This window comes from Macrosteles quadrilineatus, unplaced genomic scaffold (assembly GCF_028750875.1).
Source record: "Macrosteles quadrilineatus isolate MER2022 unplaced genomic scaffold, UCM_ALF_1.0 Scaffold_4__1_contigs__length_99947679, whole genome shotgun sequence".
Lineage (NCBI taxonomy): Eukaryota > Metazoa > Arthropoda > Insecta > Hemiptera > Cicadellidae > Macrosteles > Macrosteles quadrilineatus.
The window spans coordinates 11,973,767-12,001,021 of NW_026542597.1; the positions used below are offsets into that span (position 1 = coordinate 11,973,767).

The 27,255-nt window shown below is 33.7% G+C and overlaps 1 protein-coding gene across 12 annotated transcripts in view; it reads right to left on the reverse strand.

The window, feature by feature from the left end:
* Nucleotides 1-27,255, reverse strand: part of LOC128992329 (TLD domain-containing protein 2-like) — a 419,200-nt gene that overhangs the window by 36,535 nt on the left and 355,410 nt on the right. The window contains exon 1 of one of the 12 annotated variants that reach the window (XM_054415858.1): nt 24,462-24,592. The exons of 8 other annotated variants lie outside the window; for them this stretch is intronic. In XM_054415858.1, coding sequence (XP_054271833.1) covers nt 24,462-24,494 — 33 coding nt within the window. In that variant the 5' untranslated portion in view covers nt 24,495-24,592. Of the gene's footprint in view, nt 1-6,444; nt 6,524-24,461; nt 24,593-27,255 lie in introns of those variants that run through there. 3 more of the 12 variants (XM_054415861.1, XM_054415857.1, XM_054415860.1) reach the window with 3 other exon arrangements.

The following is a 27,255-nucleotide window of genomic DNA, read 5'->3' on the forward strand; positions in this document are numbered from 1 at the left end:
AGGATTTGTAGCATGCCAAAGAAGAAGCGATATATTTAAAGTCTGTGTTTTTAAAATTATTTTCTAAAAGCTAAAAAGGTTGCCACTGAGCTAAAAATACAACTGGAGGTAGCGCTAAAAATAAATTATTTGTTTTTTGAGCTATACAAAATGGTTTGGAAAGAAATTGCAAATTTTTATGTTTTTAGAGTAAAAAAATGGGAAAACCAATATTTACCCCATAAAACCCCCTTAAACCACCCTTCCCATAGTCCGATCATGCTGGTTCGCGAACTCGTTCGGATGTAGGTTTACACGTTTGTACCCAATAGCATCAAAAGAGGGCAACTCTGCTAATAATATTGTGATATTTAAGTCCAGGGAGCCGAAACCCCGGATTGGGAATGTAGGACCAGGGAAATCTACACGTTGCGATTTTGTTACCAATTAGGGGAATTAGCTTATTGGCTCATTCATTTATGTATGCACAATCCCACAATCCCTTAGTTCAAAAAAGTATTATCTTGTCTAGTACAAATGGCGGCCAACATATCGCAATTCTCAGTGTTATCCCCTAGCTCTAGCTTAGTGGTACAGACACGAAACATACAGAGAAACAATTTTGAGTAATTGTTTTGAAGCGCAAACGAATCCTGTGACGTCATATTTCTAGAAGATTCAAGACGCAGTACATATGGTAATCAGTATCGTTTGTTTAGGTGTGTCACCAGCTGGCGGCGACTGGCGACTTGTCATTGGTGAAAGTCAGTCTGCGACAGTTGGAAGCTGCGGTTCATGTAACTGCACTCTGAGACTAGAAACTGTGCAACTAGGAAACTCGGGACAAAACACCACACAGGCAACTGCATGGCGTCAAAATAAATACAGGGTGATTCAAAAAGGACTTGACAACTTTGAAAATTCATATAAATCTTATTAAACAAGGTACAGAGCTAGTTTTGGTGTTGTTTTAAAGGAAAACACTTAAGTTTTTTTTACCTTAAACTAAAGATGTTCTATGTGACATCCGTTGGATTTGGGGGAAATAATTATTTAGGTATGAAAAATAGAGAAAACCGTTAAAAATTTGAGAGAAATTTATAAAACTTTGAAAGTAGGGCGTTTTTTGACGGTGAAGGAGTGCGATTTTCGAAAAACTCATAATTAGTGTCTTGTAGGAAATTTAATTCCGAACCTACGTTTTTCCTCAAATCCTTTATAGCTCTTACCGTTTTCAAGCTATAGCCGTTTGAAAAACACGTGTTTTGTCGTTTTCAGAGGTACGCCATTTTGGATTTTTGGAGGGGTTAAAATTTGAAAATGCGACTTTTTGGAATTTTATGGGAGGTTTGGGACCAAGAACTACAAGTGTGCGAAATTTCAACTCCCTAGCACATCTAAAAAGTTTTTTAGTTGTGGGTGTATCGCACTCCTTCACCGTCAAAAAACGCCCTACTTTCATCATTTTGTAAATTTCTCTCACATTTTTTTACGGTTTTCACTATTTTTTTCATACCTAAATAATTATTTTCCCCAAATCCAACGGAAGTCACATAGAACATCTTTAGTTTAAGGTAAAAAAAAACTTTAAGTGTTTTCCTTTAAAACAACACCAAAACCAGCTCTGTACCTTGTTTAATAAGATTTATATGAATTTTCAAAGTTGTAAAGTCCTTTTTGAATCACCCTGTACAAATCTAAAGATTAGGGCGTTTGATCAAAAATTAAATTTTCGGATTTAAGTTGGATTGTTTTTTGCAATGTATTGAAACAAAAATGATGTTTAACCAAGGATTTTTTGTACCGACAATCAAAACAATCATTGGGAATTTTGAAATGAAAAAAAAAATCGTCTATTCGATTTCTTCATGTAAGCAGTGAATAGAAGTATTTAGGATTTTTTAAATTTTAAACTGAAAACTGTACAAAATGTGATGCCAAACCTCTAAAGGGAGTATACACGATCTTGCTTCGATCTAATACTATGTGGTTTATGAAAAATAGAATAATTTACAAATTGCATAAACACGACTGCTATGCCAATGTTACTGCCATTAAATAGAAGATATTTTAAAAAGATAACTGGAAACTTATACGTATTGGTGTCAAAATAAATACAAATCTAAAGATTAGGGCGTTTGATCGAAAATTAAATTTCCGGTTTTTAAGTTGGATTTTTTGCAATGTATTAAAACAAAAATGATGTTTCAAGGATTTTTTGTACCAACAATCAAAACAATCATTGGGAATTTTTAAATAAAAAAAATCGTCTTTTCGATTTCTTCATGTAAGCAGTGAATGTATTTTAGAATTTTTTTTATTTTACGTCTTGGGGAACTGAAAATTGTACAAAATATGATGCCAAACCTCTAAAGGGAGTATACACGATCTTGCTTGGATCTAATACTATGTGGTTGTTCATGAAATATAGAATAATTCACAATACCATAAACACGACTGCTATGCCAATTGTAGTGTCATTAAGTAGCAGATATTTTAAAAAGATAACTGGAAACTTATACGCTGAGTATCATAAGTAAATTTTGCCCTTGTTGTCAAACCGCATCTATCAAGTAGGTCACATTAGAAATATATTTCCCAATAAACCCGGCGATAGTCGACTAAACTTTTCACAGTGTAATAGTTTAATGGTAAATAACAACTGGTACAGCTGAGCGTAATTAAATGACTCAGCGATCAACGAAATATTACAAATTATGTCGATAACAATCTAGATGTTTTGGGGCAATGTAATTGTGCTCGGGTTGAATATTTTTGACCAACAAACCGCTAAAATTAAAATATAATGCTTTAACATTTATAAACAACTAGCTGTACCCGCGGGCTTTGCTCCGTTTAACTTCTTAATTTTCAAGATGAGCTCGTTCGCATGGCTCAATCACGTCCTGGTTAAAGTTCGTTCGCTACGCTCACTCACCAGACACAAAAATTGTCTTAGACGATCAAAGGAATATGTTTAGTATAGGTTTGTTTTGTAGGTTTGTTGGGAACACGATACTCGACGTTACCTATGTCATATGGTCATGCTTTCTGGGTACATCGGTCACCTATATACAGTACATACCATGTACCAAGCACCCAACTCCTACATTGAAGCGATGTTTAGCTCGACTGAAATGCACCTTTAATGTGGATCATGAACACTACGGGTATCCTGTCAGTGAAGTTGAAATAGATCAGCTGTTTACATTGTTACAACAATACATTGTAACAAGATGTTTAACTCAAATGTGAATTGGAAAATAATTTACATCATGAGAGCAAAACTCGAATAATCCAATTTGTACGTCCCATTAAATGTTTCATTTGTGCAACCAATCCATTCATACTGACAGAACCGTGTTTTAAGCCCTTTTAGCGAATTTCCCTATAGGGAAGTAGCTATTACCATAGATTAAACATACTCCCTTGGGGTATGTTTAATCTATGCTATTACCGTAGGTCTCATGGTAAGACCTAAGCCCGGGACCGATTTACTTTTTCATTTTGATGTCCCCAGAGGCCAAAAACACCATTCGTTCAAATTTATATATATATATATATATATATATATGTGTGTGTGTGTGTCCATCCGCACGATAACTTGAGTAATTTTTGTCCGATTTTGATAAAATTTGGTTTGAAGGTGTAAGGCGGGATAAACTTGAATGAGTTCGCGAACCAGCATGATCGGACTATGGGAACGGGGGTTTATGGGGGGTTTTATGGGGTAAAAATAGGTTTTTCCCATTTTTGACCCTAAAAACACAAAATTTCACAATTTCTTTTTAAACCATTTTGTAGAGCTTAAAAAAACAAATAATTTAGTATATTGAAGCGTTCTTATGCGCCTAATTGTTACGGAGAAAATTCAAAAAAATTGTTATTTTAAAATTCCCATGTTATTCTTATGGAGAATAAGTCAACTGTTGTAATTTGCTTGTTTATGAACATATTTTGATCGAATTTGGAAAATACATTAATTTCTTACTAAACCACAGTACTGTACCTTGTAACATTTTACATGAAAAAAAAACTTTTTTACCCGCCCTGTTGCAGCAAACCTAAATACTCATTAAACTAATTCTGTTTAAATAGGGAATAAATGTGATATTTTTAAGGAGACATTTTAGTTTAAATCCAATCAGACAAATGGAAATTCGCTAAGTCTGCAGGTTTGCTGCGGCGGGGGTATTTTTAATTATTAAAAATAATAAAAATATTCAGTGTATTTTTTACTCTTGAATTGGTGGTTTTCTGTGATTGTTATTTTGAATAAACTAATTTAATAGCATCTGGAATTTTTCCCGAGTTGAAAAAACATTGACGCAAATCTAAAGATTTGCTAATGAGTGATAGTAAACTCCCGCGGCTATTCTTAATGGAACTTGGCTGATGTTTTTGTTTTCAAAATGCAAATTGAGATTTTATTTTTACCAAAAAACACCACCACTTAACGTAAAAAAATACTAGTGATCGGCAAAAATTCATATTAGATGTACAAGTTTATTCAAGTAAACAACTGTAAATCCACAAATAATTTATACATTGATACTTATAAACGCCCTCGATAACGAGTCAACCTTGATAGCAAGTGTTATTTGATAATCCCCATGAGACTCTTGCTATCAAGGCTACAAACTTGCTATAAATTAATATTTTAGAGACAATTAAGTCTAGCAACCACCAAACGACGCTAAACAAGTTAGAACATGTAACAAGGAAATTCCGAACGAAATTCAAGTTCAAAGTTCATATGTGAACAACAAACACTTATATCCTGTGTGATTAGGCCCTACTCACCCATGTAAAACATAACATGACTTGTATCATAGAATAAATGAACACCAATGGTGTTTATGGATTTTATTCTATGCTTGTATTGTACGCAGTTGGTCTAGAGCGCGGGATACAATATATGCGTAAACGTATTTATTTAGTTTTTTATTTGTGCGAGTACTGAATTAGTGTGTGCGTGTGTGTGAAACAACTGGTTGCCATTCCGGCATTCGACCGATGGGTTCGGAACCTTCTGGAACAGGTGGCCAGGCCAATGGCGACGGTGCGACAACATCACCAAAACCACAACTGAGAGCGAATATACGTGGATAAACACTACAAAATAAGTCTACAAGTTTTGTACTCAATGACAAATATTTGTGAAGTTTGGATTGTTGTAGTATTTTTGTATTTATAACAATGCCGCGTCGGAAATATGATAATATCAGCCACAGTCGTGCCCAGCTGATTCGGATAAAAAATGTCGCTTGATAACACATTTGCAGACAGCTGTCGAACCCGGCTGATACCCGGGTTTCATATTCTCGTTTTCATAAGATATCAAATTGAATATACTATTATATGAGTGTATTTTAAATGAGTTTTTTTTTGATGGTGCATAATATCTTCCAAAGATTCGTAAACAGTGTTTAAGATCGGTTGGTTGTCGTGTCGAATACAATTAGTAGTTTAATCACTATAAAAAATGACAAAAGTTGTTAATTGTTCAATGGCAGATTCAAACTTAATTGTGTACCTATCTCTTTCAATAGCTTAAATGTCTAATAGACTGTTTTTATACAATTATGAAATTACCCGTTTTCTAACCCAATAAAATCCAAGATATATCAATATCCTGTTGCAAGGAGACGCAGCGTCGCCCGAGCAAAGTTTCTACTTTCTACCATAAATATTCAAGCCCATGGCTTAAGCCTTGGATCCGGCTTCCTTCTCAGCTTGTCATTGTAATGTTAAGTTACTGTACAAGAAGTATGGAAATGTGAGCGTGAGTTGTATTGTTGTATAAAACATTAATTTAAGACCTTGTTTAAAATACGAATTCAAAATAGTCTAAGTATGAATTATGTTTGTTAATTTGTTCAATCAGATTTATTATTATTAAGATGTGATAGAATTTAAGTTATAAAAAAAAACATAACAAGATATGCCTATTTATCATAGGTAAGTAAATTTGTTGTAGAAAAACCCTGTCGATTTGAAAGATCGTTTAAATATTGGACAAATAAAAAAAAATATTAATACACATGGTCATGCAGAAAACTATGCGTACAGCGTCATAATAACGGGGGGGGGGGATTATTTATTCGTCGATTCGTTTTAAAAACAAAAGGGTAATTAGAAATTTCATGTAAATATTTAAACGAAAAAAATGGTCATGCAGATAAAAACAGAATTGTACGATTAAAGCAAAATAAATTTAAATTAGTTCAATAAAAGAAGGAAACACTGTTAGGTATGTGCCACTTCCAAAAGAAATATCAGAAATGACACATTGTTTTCAAAAAGAAAAAAAAACATCCAATTATGGTAACCACCAAAGTTCACGTGGTGTTAGTCAAAACACACAGACTACTAATCCAAACAATCCAAAACTAACAAAATGGTGATAATTTCATTAAAAACTTAAAACGAAAAGTAAACAACAGCCAACAAAAGCACACACACCATTTACCGAAAAAACACTAGCTTCATACACAAGGCACTTTGAACAGAGTAAGATGTAAACTGAACCGAGTTTCGATTGTTGCCACGGTTGTTGCGAGCAGCGCTCAGTGCGGTCGGAACGGGAACTAGCGGCTTCTGTGCTAAAAACAGCACACCGCACGCCTTTTCCAGTTCAGGATTACATACATTATTATTGTATTTGTCGTTGTTTTCCAGTCCGTTGTATAGGCCAAAACAGACTTGGGTTTAGAAGTGATAAATCTACTTGCTGCATCTAAAGTCAATTACGAAACAACAAAAATCGCTCGTGCTTTTCAACGATATCACAAGGGTTTAATTTTTCGTAAATTGTTATAGTGAAAAAATGTTTTTAAAATACTATAAGTATATTCTGAAAGTGTTGTCTGTTCTAAGTGTTGTTATAAAAATAGCCGATATTATGAGTGGAAATTTAGCTTTTAAGAATTTAAAAACAGAGAGCTACTAGTTAATAAAAAAACATCAAATGAAAACTTTGTTCAAACTTAAATCATTATCAAATTAATTTACAATTACATTAACAATTTTTAGGCGTAGAAGGAATTAATTAAAACGAACATTCACGACATGGGAAATAATCTTTCTGCTTTCAAAACATTATACAATTATTTTTGAAGTTAGTGGATACACCACATACACATTCTTTTAATCAAACGTATTTAACGTTTATTTAAACGTTTATTTGTTATCAAAATAAGTCCATCAACTGCCAACTCTAATATTCTACAAATGGCAAAGGTTTATCTACATATAGGCAAGCATGTTTCTTTAAAATATGTTTCTCAGCTCGAGTGCATCTGAGGTAAAATCTACGCATAGTGGTAGAAAGACATTTTCATCTAGATGTGCAGTATCCCTTTATAAAATTAAAATATGCTGAAAATTCAGCACGAAAAATGAATTTAAAAAATTAACATAGGCCTTATGGTTTGCCATGCTGGTGACGAAATAACAACGATAAATGAACAGAAAATCTAAACAAATGGAAGACTGCAACACAATCATCAAATGTTTCATTTACAGCGTGGGGTGAAAATAGAGAAGGTTGTACACTACATGATTTTTGGTCGAGTTTTCGGCCACTGGACGACCTCTAGTATAATTTATTGTTTACCAAAATCACGTTGTGAAACCAAATTGAATAAATCGCATCACAAGTATAATAATTTATATTCTTTACTACTTTTTTTAGGTTATTTATCCAAAATAATACTCTCTGCAATGATGAAATTTAGAACACAGTTAACTCAACTGAAATCAAGCTGCAAAATCAAAGTTTGTAAAATTACAAACGTAAACAACCAATCTATCACTTGTGGGGAAATGACGCAACAATCTACGCACATTTTTTCAAAACAAGGTCACTGCCCAAAACAGGACGCAGGATTTCAGGACCGGTTACGGTGTAAACAGACCAATAAACAACAATTGTGGGGGGGGGGCGCGAAATTTTAAATTTGTCCCTACAACACCTGACTGTACGCACGTATATACCTACGTCCAAGGTGAACCCGTTCACTTATAGACTTCTAGGTGAATGTCCATTGAAAGGTTGTTTCACGATGCAATGATGAAACTACTTGGTACAATTATTTTCATTTGTTACTGAGCTGCAAATCTGGAAAATCGGATTATCAATACAGAAATAATTCTTTTAAGTAAACACTTGAGTTTAATCACTGTTGACAATAAATTATTCTTGTAGCATTTCAGCCAAGCGATACAAAATCCTAAATTTTTAACTGATAAAAATGACCCTTGTATAGTTTACAATTTCTTCAATATGGAGACAACGTTATAATACAAATATGGAAAATTACGAGAACTAATGTGTTTAAAAATACATTATCTAAAGCGGTATCACTGAATAATCTTCCTTGAAAGTTTTTGCTCCGGATATAGAGATGATAAAGTCGGTCCCTTGTTCAATGTCATATTATTGAACCCTATAACATTGAAATATCCTTTGATATTGAGTTATTACATTGTTTCGATGTGATAAGTTTGTTTCTTGAAACAACAGTTAAATAAGTTGTCCTTGTGGTTAAGCGTTGGATGGTTTCAAATTTAATTTTCTTATTAGGTACGGTAACAATGTAGAATAACGGGTGGTAGATCGTATGTGGTAGTCTCACTGGTTTTGTGTACTAATCTATATTACATATTAGTAGACAAATCCGTTTACGTATTTCATCTAAGGATTAAATTTCAGACCACAAAATCAAGCGAAAATTCATACGTATATACGTATGTATGATGTACGTATGTATACATTTCGTACATGTATCCGTGGACACGATAACTCGAGAAATTTTGGTCCGATTTTAATGATATTTGGCTTGAATGTGAAGCACTGGATAAAATTGGACGAGTTCACGAATCACCACTTGTCATGGGAACACGATATTATGGAAAGACAAAATTGGTTAGTCAAATTTTTACCCAATTTTTAAAATGCTCAATTATCATGTCAGCCGTCGTGTACAGTTAAGAAGACATATACATTTGTATATTGAACCATTTGATGTACGATTACAAAAGGGTAATGGAGGAAAAAACTGTACATTTTAAATTCGTACGTTTTTACGGAAAAGACGGTTGTAGTTTGCTTGTTTATGGGTGGATTTAGATAAAATTTTGCAAATTTATTTATTTTATCCAATATCATTATTATCAAAACTGTTTTCCTTCCCCGTTGCAGCAAACCTAAATCTCGTTAAATGTAATTTAAATAAGGACTAAATATTACCTTTTATGGAAATATTTTGGTAAAAATCCAATCAGAGTAATTAAAACTCGCTTAGTCTGCAGATTTGCTGCCGCGAGGGTATTTTAAAACTTGTTTAATTTTATTTTACATATCAACGGGCATCTCCTTTTTTGACAAACTACAGTATTTTCATTTTCCCAAATTGCCGTACTTGATTATATTTTTAGCGAATTTCCCTATAGGGAAGTAGCTATTACCGTAGGTCTCATGGTAAGACTTAGGCCCGGGACCGATCTACTTTTTCATTTTAATGTCCCCAGAGGCCAAAAACACCATTCGTTCAAATTTTTATATATGTATATATATATATATATATATAGGTATATATATATATAGATTTATATATATATGTGTCCGTGAACACGATAACTTGAGTAATTTTTATCCGATTTTGATGAAATTTGGTTTGAAGGTGTAAGGCGGGATAAACTTGAATGAGTTCGCGATCCAGCTAGATCGGACCATGGGAACAGGGTTTTATGGGGGGTTTTATTGGGTAAAAATTGGTTTTTCTCACTTTTTACCCTCAAAACACAAAATTTCCCAATTTTTCTCTAAACCTTCTTAAAGAGCTTAAAAAAACAAACAATTCAGTATATCAAAGTGTTTTTGTACGGTTATTGGTTACGGAGAAAACTAAAAAAATTGTAAATTTAAAATTCCCATGTTATTCTTATGGAGAATATTGTAAAATGTTGTAGTTTGCTTGTTTATGGATATATTTTGATCAAACTTGGCCAATTTATTTATTTTATAGTAAGCTATCAATATTTTACTAAAAACACACTACTTTATTAGTTTCCTTGTAGCAGCAAACCTAGGTACTCGTTAAACCTAATGTTATTTAAATAGATCAATTGAAAATCAATTCGGCCAAATGGAAATTCGCTTAGACGGCAGGTTTGCTGCGGCGGGGGTATTTTAGTATTTCGTTCACTCGAGATGAAAAGACCGCAAATCCCTCAAATCAAAGTACGTATAGCCACTGCTGCGGAGAACTCTTCACACTCTACCGTATGCAATATGCAATGCAGGGAGACAGCATTGCATATGCAAGCCTAGACATTGCGTTACTCAGCGAGTTGCCAAGTGCGTCGCTGAAGGCTGAAGCTATAAAACGGACAAAAGCGTCTTCAACATAATGTCCATGTCACAACAGACACAGGTGATGTGAACGCTAACTAGGAAATAGGATAGCATACAAAGTGGAGAATTCTACAATGTAGAAGAAAATCCGGACAAGATTAGCATTAATTCGATAGATTTGGCGAAGTTTGTATAACATGCGAGGGTGGGTGGCCATTTTGAAATTCCAAATTTGGAACAACTACTAACGTACTTCTGTTCTACCTTAAAAGACATACAAAGTTTAAAGATCCATTGGAATAATCTATAAGTATAAAAGAGGATGTTTGTATATTTGGCAGTGATAAACTCAGACACCGCTGAACCGATTGCCACGAAACTTGGTACATACGTGTAGAATTTCATGGAATAGGTTTATACACCATCAATTTCGTGATCCGTCCAATCGGCTCCGCCCCAGTGGCTCTGGAGTTCCCCATGTTAACCTTATGAGAAATGGAATTATTGAATCTTAACAGCTGTTTCAATTAAACAAGTTGGTTCTGTTCTATGATGTTCAATAGCATTAAAGTTACAAGGATTACCAACAGGGTGCAGCACTATTATTTCTTTTACATTTATGACAACAGCTAATTTGCAACCAAAAGGTGAGTGAGCATAGCGAACGAACTTCAACCTGGAGGCGAGTTAGCGTAGGGAACGAGCTAACCTGAAGGCAAGTGAGCGCAGCGAACGAGCTCCAACCTAAAGGTGAGTGAGCGTAGCGAACGAACTTCAACCAGGACGTGATTGAGCCATGCGAACGAGATCATTAACATCAATTTTTTTAACATCAATTAAGAAGTTAAACGGGGCAAAGCCCGCGGGTTACAGCTAGCTTAAAGATAAAAATGTTTATGTAAAAAACAAATAGTGAATAAGTGTTTAATGAAGCATTTTTTGTAGTTCTTATTATTTTCTTTATTTTAACCTATAGAACCAATTCGTGGTGTTTGGCTGTTCGTTTTGTATGTAGTTCATATTATTTTACTTATTTTAACCCATAGAACAATTTCGTGGTGTTTGGCTGTTCGTTTTGTATGTAGTTCATATTATTTAATTTATTTTAACCCATATAACCATTTCGTGGTGTTTGGCTGTTCCGTTTTTTTTTATGTAGTTCATATTATTTTCTTTATTTTAATCCATAGAACCATTTCGTGGTGTTTGGCTGTTCGTTTTGTATGTAGTTCATATAATTTAATTTATCTTAACCCATAGAACCATTTCGTGGTGTTTGTCTGTTCGTTTTGTATGTAGTTCATATTATTATATTTATTTTAACCCATAGAACCATTTCGTGGTGTTTGGCTGTTTGTTTTGTATGTAGTTCATATTATCTATACTTATTTAATACGCAAGCAGATTTTTTGTGACAATTACTCCTCCGAAACTACAGAACCGATTGACATGTTTTTGGTGTCATTGGAAAGAGCGTAACGTGAAGTTGTGCAGGAAACTTTTTTTATAGGGAAATAATTAGAGAGTGAGGCCCTGGGGCCCTTTAAAGTTTTGTATTTCTCCATAAGATTAACATGGGAAACAAACATTGTTATGAAACTCCAGCTGTTGTCAGAAATGCTGTTCTGCTATTTAATTTAATTTGTTTACAAGGAGAATTTTTTCTTTGTGCCATGTGGTCAATGAGTTATACTTTTGCATATATTTTAAATTATATACACTATATAAAATGATGGTACTGTAATACATTAAGAGATATTCATTTAAATAATCAATAGGTACGATTGAGCCTTTGCCTATATGTTTCCTGGTAAGTGTGTTGTAACCATTGACTATGAATTCATAGTCAATGGTTGTAACTGTACCTTATAGTATAAAACCAAATGATTGTTTTCTGCATCCTCACCCCGTAGCGAAGCACGGGCAGAGCAACTAGTTTTCTTTATTTCAACCCATAGAACCATGTAGCGGTGTTCAAACTGTTAACTTACGATACACTCTGCATTTAACAGTCTATGATATAACTTTCCTTTGTGTAATCGACGTTCTGTACAAGTATCAATGCTATCATCTTTGATATTTTAAGTACAGTAAATAAGGAATTTGTATTCAAGTCCATTGGGGGAAATCTGTAAAATAATAATTGACTATACATTTTTTCACCCAGTAAAGTTACGAGCCGATGTTATAAATACTATGTAGTATAATAATTTGATTGGAACGATTCTTGTGCGCCTTCAAAGTCAAGAATACCTTGCCAGACATACATATGTATTGCGTGAAGTTAGCTATGGAACTGTGGGCGACCTATTGCGACTCTGTTTTATGTTTAAACTTTGGAAGTTTTGAAGTTCAGGTAACTTCTTGCAATGTGCATTGTCTTAAGACACACTAATCATGTGTATACTGTAATACAACATGTAAATAATGAAATATTGTAATTTGTTTACTACATCGTTAAACCAATCGTGCCTGTTTTTAGAATAAAAATCAACTGATCATGTTAGAAACTGTTTAGCCACGATAATCGGTTTAATGACATTTAATATAGTCAAAAATGGTACATAGTTTGGGAATTGAGTGAAAGTTGGAGAGGAGTTTCACAAACACTGACATTTATTAGGTTTTTGAAGAATTTTCATTGCATTCAATTAATCAATAGGGAATTTAAATTTGATTTATATTTAAACATTTTCATTGCCTTCAATTAATTAACAGGGAATTTCAATTGGATTTAGATTTAATTTCTCAATGTTAGTAAGTTGTGTGTAAACAATTTAGTTTAAATATAATACGGAATTTTAAACCAGCTATAGTACGGCTGTGGAATTTTACTAATTAAACTCTCATAATCCTAACTGATTTTGATTCGTGTTTTGGTGGACTGATATAAAATAAATGTTTTCTGATATTTAAAGGTATATTTGATAGTGATTTACTTAATCGGTAAAAGGACAAACGAGAATTCATAAATATATAGTTTTATTCAGGTTTTAGCGTTGGTAAAATGGCAACAAATAAATAGTAAGATGCACTCCTTTATTTAAAATAGAATCATACTTATATTATGGCATCTGATCCATGGGGAAATATGCCAAAATAGGAGTATTTGGTTTTCTGAGATAGGCACGAATTTTAAGATTACTCCGCGTGTAGGATTTTCCTAAACAATTACTTAAATAGAAAATTTGTAACTGCAGCTTTTTACTTAGCTACGAAAAAACGGAAGAGTTTCGCACCACGCCCTCTTACGCAAAATCCTTGACATTTTGAATGAGAAATGAAATTGCTCTAAAACCCAAACATTACCCAAATCTGATACTAGTTTCAATCCATATTTTCTCAGTAGTCGACCACAACATCTAACAGATCAGAAGGGAAGATACAAACAGTTATGGTTGGAATCATTCGAGTATCAAATTTTGGTTGGGAAATACAGAAGGCTTAATAATTAATTGAATAGAATAGTAAATGTATTTCGAATCATTTCAAGATTACTGGGGTTTCCTACGTGCCCGGGGTTTTCCCACGGAAGTCGAGAATAACATTAAATGCTTAGAGGTACACAAATAATCTGGGATCTATTGAAGTAGAGAAGAGAATATATTACTACTTTTAGGACTCCTCTTAAGTATTGTAAACATTGTAGTTGGTTTAAAACAAAGATGAATCACAATTTGCTAACAAATATAACAATTAGTGATCTATTCTACCTATATACTTGACCTACATATACGTTGTCGACATAGAGGTTGATGAGAAATAAAAAAACACCATAAGAATATAGAGGTGAAATGTAAAATTAAATTAAATAACGACCTTCAATAAACTTAATCAATAAATAAGTAAACGTTATCTGAGAAAAACTCAATTGAAAATACAGACTAGACAGAAATAAATAACAATTTAACAAATATTTTCACATTGCAAAGCACAGACGCATTTTCATGTTCACTAGTTGTATCATAAAACTGATTTCTCAAGAGACCGCGCACTGTTTTCAACAGTTTTATCGTCTTTGTCCGTGCTCAACAAAATCCAGGAGTTTGTCATAAATAACAAAACGACCAAGAAGTTAGGCGATAAATAAAAGAGGAAGTCAAAAGTTAAAACTGCAGTCTAAGCTTAGTCGTACCCGTTTGTTTCTGTAGATATATTTATATTATGACTTCACTTTGTCATAAATACACGTTTTAAACCTTTAAATACCATGTATTATATCTACAACAAAATGTATTAACTGTTTATTGTCGACAGACGCTAAGCCAAGATAAATAAGATATAAGAGACAGTTGCAACTTATTTGTAGTATTAAGTGAAGCAAGTCTTTAATTTTTGCAGCTTTTTACATATTTTTACCAAAGATTTTTTTTAAATAAGCGTTGTATTGTTCAACCACGAACTACAAAAAAAAATCACGTTTCTTAGAGTACCTTAGTATACAAATGATAACCACAAGGCGGAGTCAATTTTGCTCCCTAATTATCAACTGACAGCTATCTCATATATTTGGAATGTAAAGAAATAGTTATTTGTGCAACTAGTGAGCAAAGTGAGCAATTGACTCACTCGAGAGAAATACTTGCTCACGAGCCGTAGGCGAGTGAGGAATGGTTTCTCGAGTGAGGCAATTGCACATTGCACTCGAGTTGCACATTATATTTTTCCTACAGTTGCCATAAAACAAATAAATTGGTAGAGAAACGTAACATATTTTTACACAGAAGTGAACTTTTAATATGACATTTAATGATACAACAGTACAACAGCTGACCAGCTGATTTACAGCCAGTGCTGCCAACGTATTCCGCGCGCATACGACCTTGCCTGCATGACACGCTCACTATTTCGTGCCTTCACGTTGCAAATCTGGAGTGAGACAAAGTAATTAGAGTGAGACAATGTTAACATTATCTCACTGGTGAGCGAATTGGCCACTTTGCTTTCTCAAATCAGTGAGAGAACATGTACATTGTTAGGTAACTTTAGGAAAAATAAATGTTTAAACTATGTCATCGTATCGAACAGGAACCGATGTTTAGAAAAAAAACCCATTGAACCATTTAAAACTAAACAAAATTAGAATGTAGTTTTAGTAGATTTACAGATGTTTCTGAATTTAATCCTCAAAATCATTCAAATTCACTGTATTTGTAAATTTCTATGTTTTAAATCGAAAATTTAACGCCAATACACATTGGAAAAACGCGTGTTTTTATATACAGAAGGGTCAAGTCCTAAAACAAATACCTTAACGTTATAAATCACGTAGCCTGTGATGTTGAGCATTCAATTATAGTCTGTATGATGTAACCTGTCTCCTGCAACTCGTTCTAACTAAGGACCAATGGGCAGACTACTAGCCCGGGCCACTTAAGGAGGTAAGGAGACAGGTTCCACCATACAGACTATAACGCCTGCTAGCGCCGGCCGAGGCCCGCACGGCTAGTCTGTAGTGTGGGTTGCCGGTGACATGATGAAGGCCCATTGTTGTGTGCAGGTTGGTGGTACTGTAGTGATTATTGTTATCAATCAACTGTATATACGTATGCCAACAACCTACCTGATGCTTTCACTCCTTGAATAATGGCACTGCAGTTTATAATGCAGCGTACAAATGAAGTCACTTTGTGTTATGATTTATTTCTCGCGTTTAGATTTATTTGGTGTTTCATTTGTAAAAAAATGATTTGCTTGACAATTCTGATTGGAATTTCTTTTATTTAGTTAGTTCGATTAGATTCGTACTAGCTAATACACCGGACTACGAAGTACGAATCGACTTCTCTCATAAACAGATTTTCTATCAAAATAGAAGTTTTTATCGAGATAAAAATGAATTTTTGTCCAGATTCAACGGACTTTTGTTAAGTGCGAATGATTTTTCAAGGACAAATAGATCCGTACACTACAAATATAATGGAATGTCAAATAGAACGAACGGAATTTTTTACCAGAAATACAATTTATTTTATCAACATCGAATGAATTTTCCCCAAGATTTAACGGATTTTAGTTAAGCACGAACGAATATTTGTCACGAACAGATTTTTGTCAAATAAAATAAATTCCAGCAAGATTGGGCATTTTTTTAGACAAGGTTCACCGGATTTTTGTGACGATAAAATAACTAAAAAAATCTAATTTGCAATTTAAAATTCGTGCGTGAACACCATAACCATCCTAAACATCCATTTATCCTCAGATTAATTCTAAGGTCAATAAAGTGGTTAAATTTTTAAATTCTTCATTAGACGGCTACCAAGTGACCAGTCATCCAGGAACTGCCCAAGGCATATAGGAGTGTCGCATTCTATCATTTTACATCTGAACCACGCCCACGCCCTCACCCGCCCAGCATTGTTCAACGTTTTGATTGAACAAGAACAAAACTAGCAATTAAACATTCAACAGTGTAAACAATGTACGAGTGAAAAATACAGGACAATGCGTGGAGCTGAAAACAATCTAAACTTTACAAATTCAGACAGTTATACTATACAGGGTGTCCCGTAACTCTCTGGACACTTGTATATAGCGTTATTCCTTAGGTCAAGACAAACACATTTCACCATAGGAACATGGGTCTGTGGTGTCTAGTTTACCGACTGTCGGTATTTATGTGTTTAAAAAAAAAAAACAAAAAACTAATAACTCCTAAACGGTTTGAGATACAGCTTTGATATTTTGCAAAAATGTTAATCTTATTAAGACCTATTATCGTTAGAAATTATACTAAAAAATCATTAACCGTTTCAAAATGGCGGCCATTTAAAATATTTGATGCCAAATTTCACGAAAACCGTTAACTTAACAAACAAATTGCAAGAGACAAAATGTTTGTAAATTTTATGTAGTTTTCAATGATACCTCATTTGTTAAGGTTGGATAAATAATAACAGAGAAACGTGTTGTTTTCTAAATGTATGACCACTTTTCTCCATTTAAACAATGCTAATACTCCTTTTACGTTGTTTAGCATTGTTTAAATGGAGAAAAGTGGTCATGCATTTAGTAAAAGAAGACATTTCTCTGTTATTATTAATCCAATCTTAACAAATAAGGTATCATTGAAAACTACATAAAATTTACAAACTTTTTTGTCTCCTGCAATTTTTTTGTAAAGTTAACGGTTTTCGTGAAATTTGGCATCAAATATTTTAAATGGCCGCCATTTTGAAACGGTTAATGATTTTTTAGTATAATTTCTAATGATAATAGGTCTTAATAAGATTAACATTTTTGCAAAATATCAAAGCTGTATCTCAAACCGTTTAGGAGTTATTAGTTTTTTTGTAAAAAAAACACATAAATACCGACAGTCGGTAAACTAGACAACACAGACTCATGTTCCTATGGTGAAATGTGTTTGTCTTGACCTAAGAAATAACGCTATATACAAGTGTCCAGAGAGTTACGGGACACCCTGTATAGTCTGTGGTTATACCAGATATCTTCTTGATCAGTAAAGTACGTGTTATTAAATTTACATGAAAGTAAAAAAAAAATAAGTGTAAACCTATTTTTGAAAGTGTTGGTTGACGTATTCGAACGTTTCCATTATACAGGGAGTCCCGTATGTAATACATTTAGGAATAAGTTTAATGGCGAAAATAAAGAGTAATATTTTTTCAAACCCGTCCCGTTAGCGAGATAGCACTTTGTTTTCTGTATTCTAAATTTATATTTAAAAACTATTTAAGATATCTTTGTAAAAATTGGTATAAGATAAAAAACCATAAGATGTTGCAAACAAATCATAAAAATATATTTCTGTTTCAAAATGAAGGCTAATTCAATTTTTATAACTCTTATAACAAAAAAGTAAGATTTTATGAAAATGACTAGCTAACTCACGATTTTTAGTTGTACAGGCCAAACAAAAGACCAAGCTGTTATGGCGCGCCTCATTTTGCACCTTAAGTGACCAACACTACAGGTCAATTAAAATAGTTTATCCTAACGTTATTGGCGGCTAAGTGGGAATATAACAGTGGGCTCGATTTCTACAAGTTGATTTTGTCCATACAAGGAGGCTACTACGACTTGTAGTTTTTGTGAAATACGGGACACAAGTGTTCTGACCAGTGACCAGTCCAGTGGACGGTGGCGAGTTAATTGTACGGGAAAGTAGCCTTTTTGCGAGCGAAGCCCCAGGCAAGGTCCGGCGAATGTGGAACACTACGCCGCATTCTGCACCAACACATATAATGTACGAATACCACGGCAAATATATCGGGTCTTTGGGGAAAAGAGCTAGCCCTATCCAGGCGATGTTAACATGACAAATAATTTAGCTTAGGCATACTAAGCAATAAAAGTATACTTCTCATCCCATTGTAAATTCTGAAGCTAGTTTTCGTGCCTATAGTGCGTTCGAACAGCCGTGGCACCTGAGGGATTAGGAGGCCCCAAGGGTTTCCATGGGGTGCCCTAATCCATCAGGTGCCACGGCTGTCTGAACGGAGTATAGTTCATGACCGGTGACACTTCGCTAGTGTCGACGAAAAGTTGTTTCTATTTTTAGGGTTAATTTCATGGTTTGTGCTTTACTGTTTGGTTATATAACTAGGAGACGAGTAATTGATCATGATTAAATCGTTTTGTTTGGTTAGACGACGTTTTAAATGACTGAAATAACAAGAAACAAATTGTAAACAAACCACGACCCCTATAGTGCACCGGACAGAACTAACTTTATCAGGATTTGAGGATGCAGAAAGAGTAGCCAACCCATGAACAAACGGTCTAGAATCTACGTAGCCTTACTTAAACAATAACTATTTTGTCACACCTCTTTAATTAGCATGTGACAAATTTTAAAGGTGGCAATGTTCTTGAAAATACCCAACTTATTTTGATACGTAGCTTAAAACTCAAGTGAGATTTAATAACACAAGTATTTTAACCTCTTAAAACTATATTGAGCATTAATTTGGATTTTAAAATGCCCTTTTTATGGTGTGATTATTTGTTTGTATTACTGTATTCTGTTTTGTTTATTTCAGCTTAACTTAACCAATCAATAGTTTTATTAATACTTATAAAGTTAAACGAGGTCAAGTGGGTAATTCAATTGCTAGTATTGAATAAATACCCTTCTCAAGTATCAATCCAATAAATAATTAATTGTAATGATTGTTATTTCAGTCGTGTAACGTTCCCTTCTCTATGTTATTACATATGAAACTTGGGATACCTTGAATTGAAACAGTTAATTGCCTCGTCCACCTTGGAGTTTTGATGCTTTCATTCATCAGCTGTTATGTCAATTTTACAAAACTTTTCAGACCAAGATAAAGTTTAATGGTAGTGATAACATCATGATTGGTTATGTAATAGCTTTGTTCCAAAGATAACTACTAATCAGACGGGTTTTAGTTTGGAGTTAATAATGACTTAATACGCACCCCAAACTTATATATTAAGTTTTCACATAATATGTTCGTTAAAAAAAATCCTCACAAATGACTATAACGGGAGGGCAAAAGTGTAACTATTTATTTTTAACATCAATTTGGATTACACTAAATTTAATCATATAGTAATCCTTTCCGATACGGGGTTTCTATGTTTAAATTCCCACTAAACAATTACTATTGTGAGAAAACTTTTGCTAATCCAACTATAAGAGACACGGCGTTAAGAAATGCTTCAAAATGTTTTTCTTAATCATTAGTTGTTTTAAGCTGGATTTGACTGATATTAGGAACATGTTAACCCCACATGACCTAACCATGAAACTCAAATTTAAACCTAAATGGTATCGAGTTTTCCTCTTCCGGTACAAAATCGGCTAAACTAAAAACGTAGTAGGCCTGCCTACAAAATTTTAAGTACTTAGGACAACAATTTTTCATAACTCTAATACTGTACAGTATTTTGTTTTAATCGAGAAAGACAGTATTTTTAGGCTACTTTATTTTAAATAATGTTTGTACACAACTATTATTTATTTTGCACGTTGGTAAACACTTCAGCCAAACTCGAGTAATCAGAAAATATTTATGAATGTTTTATTCCTCTTCAGGCCTTGACGTATGAAATTCTCACTTAATTAACTAGTAAGTAACTTTATTTCTAATCACGAAATCAGACCTAAGACCAACAAAAGACCTCAATAAGTAGGGAAATTAAGGAAAATTCTAAACAACCTGAATTACAACTCCCACTTCGAACCACCAATCCACTGACAGCTTATAATCGTATGTAGAAAGGCGCAGAATACAATTAAACCAGTTTGATTGTTGTGGATGTGGACCGCCTAATGCTTGACTCTGTGCCAAAAGCTATTGTATAAGCTGACTATCAGCTGTCAAACAATTGATCGAACACGAATTAAGTCAGCTGTTGCCACTGTAAAACACAACTTCTGCTACTGTATGTGTCAAAAGAAATACCTATTGTGAAATTTAAAATGTTTATTTTTCGTTATACTGCATTGAAACAGCTGTTTTGTTTGCTATAGACATATAAGAATTTATCAGGAGGTCGGGGCGTCAGAGGGCGTTATAATTGTACAAACAAAAACTAATAGGTCAACATTTTAATTGTTAGTTCAAACGTTGGATGTTTGACTATTTAGTAATCGAATAACCTTTGATTTCAAGGCGTAAATGAATCATTGAAGACAAAAGGGGGGGAAACAAAGTGATGAATCGACCGGACTCAGCATGGGCACGAAATGTATAGTTTTGAAAGGCCAGATGTTAAAATGGTAAAAAACTATATCATTTAACACATCCAAAATTTGACCTCATCTCCAGATCTCCTGGCCAAATGACGAATTGGAGAAACTATCACAGACTAGTCGGCCTTGTGGTAAGGATTAAGAGCAACAAAATAAGATTTGAGTCTCCATGGCATGGTAAACGTCTTAAAAATGAAAATCCGAAGACCTTATCAAACAGTCGAGGAAGGATGTAAATTCGAGTGATAAGCGTGTTACGGCTTCGTGGTTGACTAATTAGATTGCAGTAAATAATTCAATACCAATCTAGTTTTTAGTATTACAGTACTCAATAGTAAGCTTCTTGCATATTAATGAAGTCTCGACGTATCAAAACTTTGAATATGAGTAAATTGAATTAAATATGAATGAACACTCTAATAACGATCTAATGCGAAATATGAATCAATTGTCCCAAAAAAACACAACTATTTTAAACGAACATATTTATGTTCTATTGATACGAAATAATTAATATGAAATTCTTATTGAGTTTATCTTTGTCCTTACAAGCTGATTTACGTCGGCTCCATGTTTGGTGGCTGATTTTCGCATACGGAGTAAAAGAAAGGCGAAACCTTGGCGGGAAATATGCGATTTGGCGGGAGTGACCCAGCTGTGGCCGTGAACACGTAATAGCCATCATCAGAGACATCTAGCGGAGTTGCGAAAACTGTGGTCCTGACAACACAATCTCTACCACTCTAACAGGCAAAGCCCATATGGAAACATAAGATGAATTGGCGGGAATGTGCGATTTGGCGGGAGTGACCCAACTCCGAGCTGTGGCCATGAACACGTAATGGCCATCATCGGAGACATCTATAGTAGAGTTGCGAAAACTGTGGTCCTGACTTACTACAATCATACAATCTCTACCACTCTACGCTATAGTCCAAAAGGACTTTGACTTTACACTACTACAGATGAATTGGGGGGAGATTTTGAAATAGTTGTGTTATTTGTGTCTAATACGCCGGCACACTAACAATTAATTAATTTTGTTACAAGATTGCATTAACCATATAGACAATTGACTTTGAATGGTGCAAGTAGGCTAATGGGGCACAAAGTTCTTGTTCCTAAGTCAAAAATTCTAAAAAAAATCTTAAATTTGAGCAGTTACTAATGCAATACTAATGTTACTACTGTTTTAAGAGTCAAAGTTATATTATTAGTTTCGTTTTTTTCTATAGGAACGACTATCAAAATAGATAAGGTATAGTCACTTATTTCTTGTGTCAATATTTACATGTTTTTATAAATACAAACGAATTACAGCTCAACCTAAACACTTCCAAGAACGGAATTAATTACACAACTAACCACCACCCACGCAATGACGGACGTAGATGTAACTTTGGGTAATTTGAACGACACGGTTTGACCTTGAGCATTGGAGCGATACTGATAAACAGCCTTGATATCAACTCTGGGCAAAGCCTGCGCAGACAATGGTTATGGCAACCACGCAAGCGTACAATCAATTCCATCGAAACTGACTGTTTTAGATTAAACATTGAACAAGGAGAATTTCGGAGCCAATAAGATAATTTAGGGATCTATGAAAGAAATTAATTGGAAAGGACTTTGTTATCTCAACTGTAGGTAGGATAACTTAACAAGTAGCAGGAAAAAATTTTATCAAGTACATTATTTAACACATTCACTACCAGGTCTCAGGTCTCATAATACCTCTCATACAGAGGAGTGTGTAGGCTGATAGTGAACGTGTTAAATTAGGTCAGAATAATGACTATTCATAACGAAAATACCTGTAAAGAAATGACTCGTAATTTAGCTTAAATTAAATCAAAGACTGTGTTAAACATTTTACCCTTTGTTTCTTATACAAGCATTAATTGGGTGTGTCAATAGCATGTTTTATTTCAGTAAAATTGAATAATCAATTACGTTTTCCTTGCACAGAACATAAACTGAGTTATATTAATTTGTCATGGTTTATTTTATCATTTGATTCAGATACATTGAGAAATTTAACTTTCATAAACTATGTTGAAGAATACCATAGTCTACTGAAAAAAATCCCGAGCTAGATAAAACTTGGGACACAATTTTTCCTACTAAATTCTGTATGTTTTGATACCCAAATTTATAATAATGTTTGCCTTTCTTTCTTTACAGAAAGTTTTCCATCCCTATTTTTTTTTTTAGTAAACTTTACAACTCTTGTGAATATCTATTACTCCATCCAAATGAGCATTGAACCAATTACCTTTCCAACCTCCGTACAAGGAGGTGTATTAAACCAATTTACTGTATTGAGACTGTAAGTGGTGAGGCATGTGATAAATTCCTCCACCACGAGCTATGGAATGGCACCAGTAGCTAAAGGTGCTCCATTTTCCCTTAATCGGCTACCAAGGGCTATTCCTTGACATTTATACTTTCCAAGTCAGGAGGGTCAATTTTCTTGGTGTTCCTACAATTTTACATTCACTTCCATTCAACAAAAGATTGTATAATTAATTTGCGAGAAAAACAGTTTTTAAATGAGTTCTGAAAATTGAATAATAATGACTAATATCTTCAACTACAAGCAGAACTATTCCAAGTTAAGCTGTAGCTAGGTTCATAAAAATGAAGTACATTCAATTGAATTGAGGCATCAGAATTTGTTCGAATACACCAACCTTTATCAAGAACGATAAAATTCTTCTTGAGTATAAATAAAATGTTTTTCATGTGTATGTAATTTATTACTGCTACAAGACCCAATTTTCTTCGACCTAGATGAGTACAACTCTATACATCCAAAACGAAAATAAAAATAAATGTTTTGTAGTGACAAAGAAAATTTAAAAACATTATTAATTGGGTTGGATGCCTTTTTTGTCTACAAGATTTGACCAGTATTAGACTTGTTTCAAAAGTGTATTAATTAAATAATAATTTTCTATAACAAATTATTTTTAAGTTAGGGTGAACTGTTGTAAAAAAATTACTTACTTTGCTTAATCTGTACTGTGTTATCATTATAGATATACTTAATTAGGTACCATTCATAACTTATATATCTGAGAAAAAATGAATGTACAGACTTTCAACGGCTTTGCCAAGATGTTAGCTTTTATAAATGCATTACCACACAACCTAATGATCCTTATAAACATGAATTATATTCATTACCATGATTCATGTTTCCTCTAACCTTGAAAAACTAATGAATAACGTATAATGTAATAATATAACCGCATATAATAACGTATAATAAACCTTAAAAACCGTATTATACATTTTAAAAAGCTTGATGGGGAAAATCATAAGTTGTTCATTATCAGAATTACAGAACAGTTTTACTTTTCCCAAGTTGAAACATTATAAAATGAATTCCAAGGAGAAATTATTAATTTTAACAATTAATTTACTTACGATGGTGACGATTTTCCTCCCTAGTTCATCCATGTTGACGATGTTAGTTTAGTTACAAAGCACAATCACATCACTGATCACACAGTTAATGTTTTGTTCACTTCTTTACAATGAATCACACTGTAAAATTAAACTTTAATGGGTTTTCAGTTGGTTATAAATGTAATGGAATAAGTTATTTGAAAAAAAAAAACTGTTAAAGAAAGAGTGGTAGTACGTTTCTTCAATACTTAACTGCAGAAATAATTATTTTCAATGTTTTACTACATCACAATGTTTAATTGAGTAATGAGCTACCTTAACACAAAAGCCTATCTAGCTGCTGAATAACTATTGAGAGTGATGTGGATATTATTGTAATTCAGAGTTCAATCCTGGTCAGTGCTCTAGTTTTCCTTGAAAGGAGGGAGCTAAATTTATATTAACCACTGAGAGACCAGGAATCATTCACTTACGCAAAAAAAGGAAAAAAATTCCAATCATGTAGATAACAGAATAAAATTTATTTTGTTGTTTTTGGATGAAACAAAGACAACTATTTTTTGCCATCCCAGTATCAAGAACTTGAAATATATTTGATTTACCTTCAGAAACAAAAAAGAAGACTACACTACAGAGATCAAACAAAGAACCCGCCCGATCATAAACCCAGGAAGTCCAAAATACCCTTAACAGTCAAACGGCCCAAACGCCAACACTCCCAGTCCAAGAAATGAAACGGAGGAAGAAAGACAGCCCGTGACTCTACCACGTGTCCGTTGTCATGTTGTTCAATTGAGTCGACCGCGATACTAGTGATCGCGTCTAGACTTTACCGAAATGTTAAAGAAGATGAATTCAAGAAGACCTCCGATGATGCCACACGAGGTGAAGAAATGCATAGGGTGACACAAACATCATACCTAAATAACTCTGGCAACAACAAAGGTAAATCTAAAAAAATTATTAAAAAAAACCTCTAAACAATTTCCTAACCCACCTGCTTCTGAGGTGCTATTGCCAACTTTCCCAACACACTATAACTTCACAAACATCGCTCCACAATATACACCCCTGACCTAGATGAAGTAAGCGTGTTTGCTATGTTTGCTATTCAATAAAACCTAATCGCCTCGTGTAAGGGACAATAGCTTGTTAGTTGTTATTATTGTTATTGTCGTGGTCAAATTGGCCTCCTCGGATCATTAGCGGAACAATACTGTAATAGACAGAGTTATTGATTGTGGTGCTTTGCTTTTCCAATCAGCCGCGCAGATTGTCTAGCTGACGGCTGAAGATCTGTGCGGAGGCTGTTGTGATTTAGACCAATAGCTGTCAGTGTTGTGAGTGATGGTGAGATGGATGTGTTTGAAAGTGTAGTGTCTAGATTAATTGAACATAATTTTATTTGTAAGTGCAAAATCGTGAAAATCGATAATATTATACGATAGATAGTTTTTTTTAAAATGGTTATTCATAGTTTATACAAAAACTGATGTGGCCTAAAACTTCTAGCGATTCTCAGCAATTGCTACCCTTTGATCTATATTTTGGTTAAAAAGTACATCCTAAACCTACATAAATTCTCAACTAAATTGTCTAATTTAACTTTAAGAATTCTTTCTATACTTGTAACACTTGTATAACAGTAGATTGACAAAAAACTTTTACAAGGAAAAAAACAATAAAACTTTTCTCTTTTATTGATGAACTGGGTGAATTTAGCCAGAAAATATGATTACTTGGCTAACTAAGTCTGTTTTTTTGCTTAATTTTTATTCACACAGTTAAAGATAAAAGTGGTTTAATGTTTCAATTGACCTGAGAGAAAAAGCACAGGTAAACAACTGAACTCACTGGACTTTCCTTCGCGGAATCCAAGGAACTAACATAATGGAGATAGGGAAAAAGGTTTCAGTGTAACCTTTCCTACTAGAAATTGAATTAACATTGTAGAGGAAACGTAACATCAACTTTTAATATCGCGTTCCTATTGTGTTATTAAATTCAAATTCCGAACATAGTTAGTTCTCTGGATCGGATTCCAACAACTGATTATATTTTTCTGTATTTTCAATAGAAGGACTTAAAAGTCTGTGTAGCCAAGTGGTTATAGTATGGTGCACACCTTTAAATCTAAAGTTGGCTGGTTCAATCCTAGCTGTGGTAGATTCCTAACCCAGATACAAGTTGCTGGGCTATCAATTAATGATGCTTACAAACAAAAGTTTACGTTAGATAGGGTCAAGATCAGGGTTTGAATTTTACCCGTAAAATGTAAAATACAAAAAAAACATAAAGTAGCAAAAAGTAATCTTACTTGAACATTATAAGAAAATGACAAACAACACGTTAAGGTGATGAACTTCTTTGGTATCCTAGCATTTAAAATAAATAACTGGAGATATCCCAAGTTGTTTATAACTATGATACACATTAGATTGGTATTGAAAGGTGTTGAGTAGTAGGAATGATCAAAAACTAACTTAATTACGACTACTTTGTTGACATAGCTTCAAATGGGTTAGTTCCTGTCAAGCTATCGAAAGATACTAATTCATCAATATTAATGAATCAGGGGCACATGACAAATGACTACCTAGGTATCTAGGCCTGCACAGCTATGGAAAAGGTGAATCTGATAAGGTAAAGTTGAAGTGTAACAACAAAGCCAATTAAAGCGCTCGTGATATCACACAGATTGTTAGTGCAATAAGAAACAATGTTGCAACAATATAACACAACTGTAATGCTGCAACAAAGGTTAAACAATACCTTCACAAGCCTGCCCTATTGAAGAGTTTAGGAAATAAAA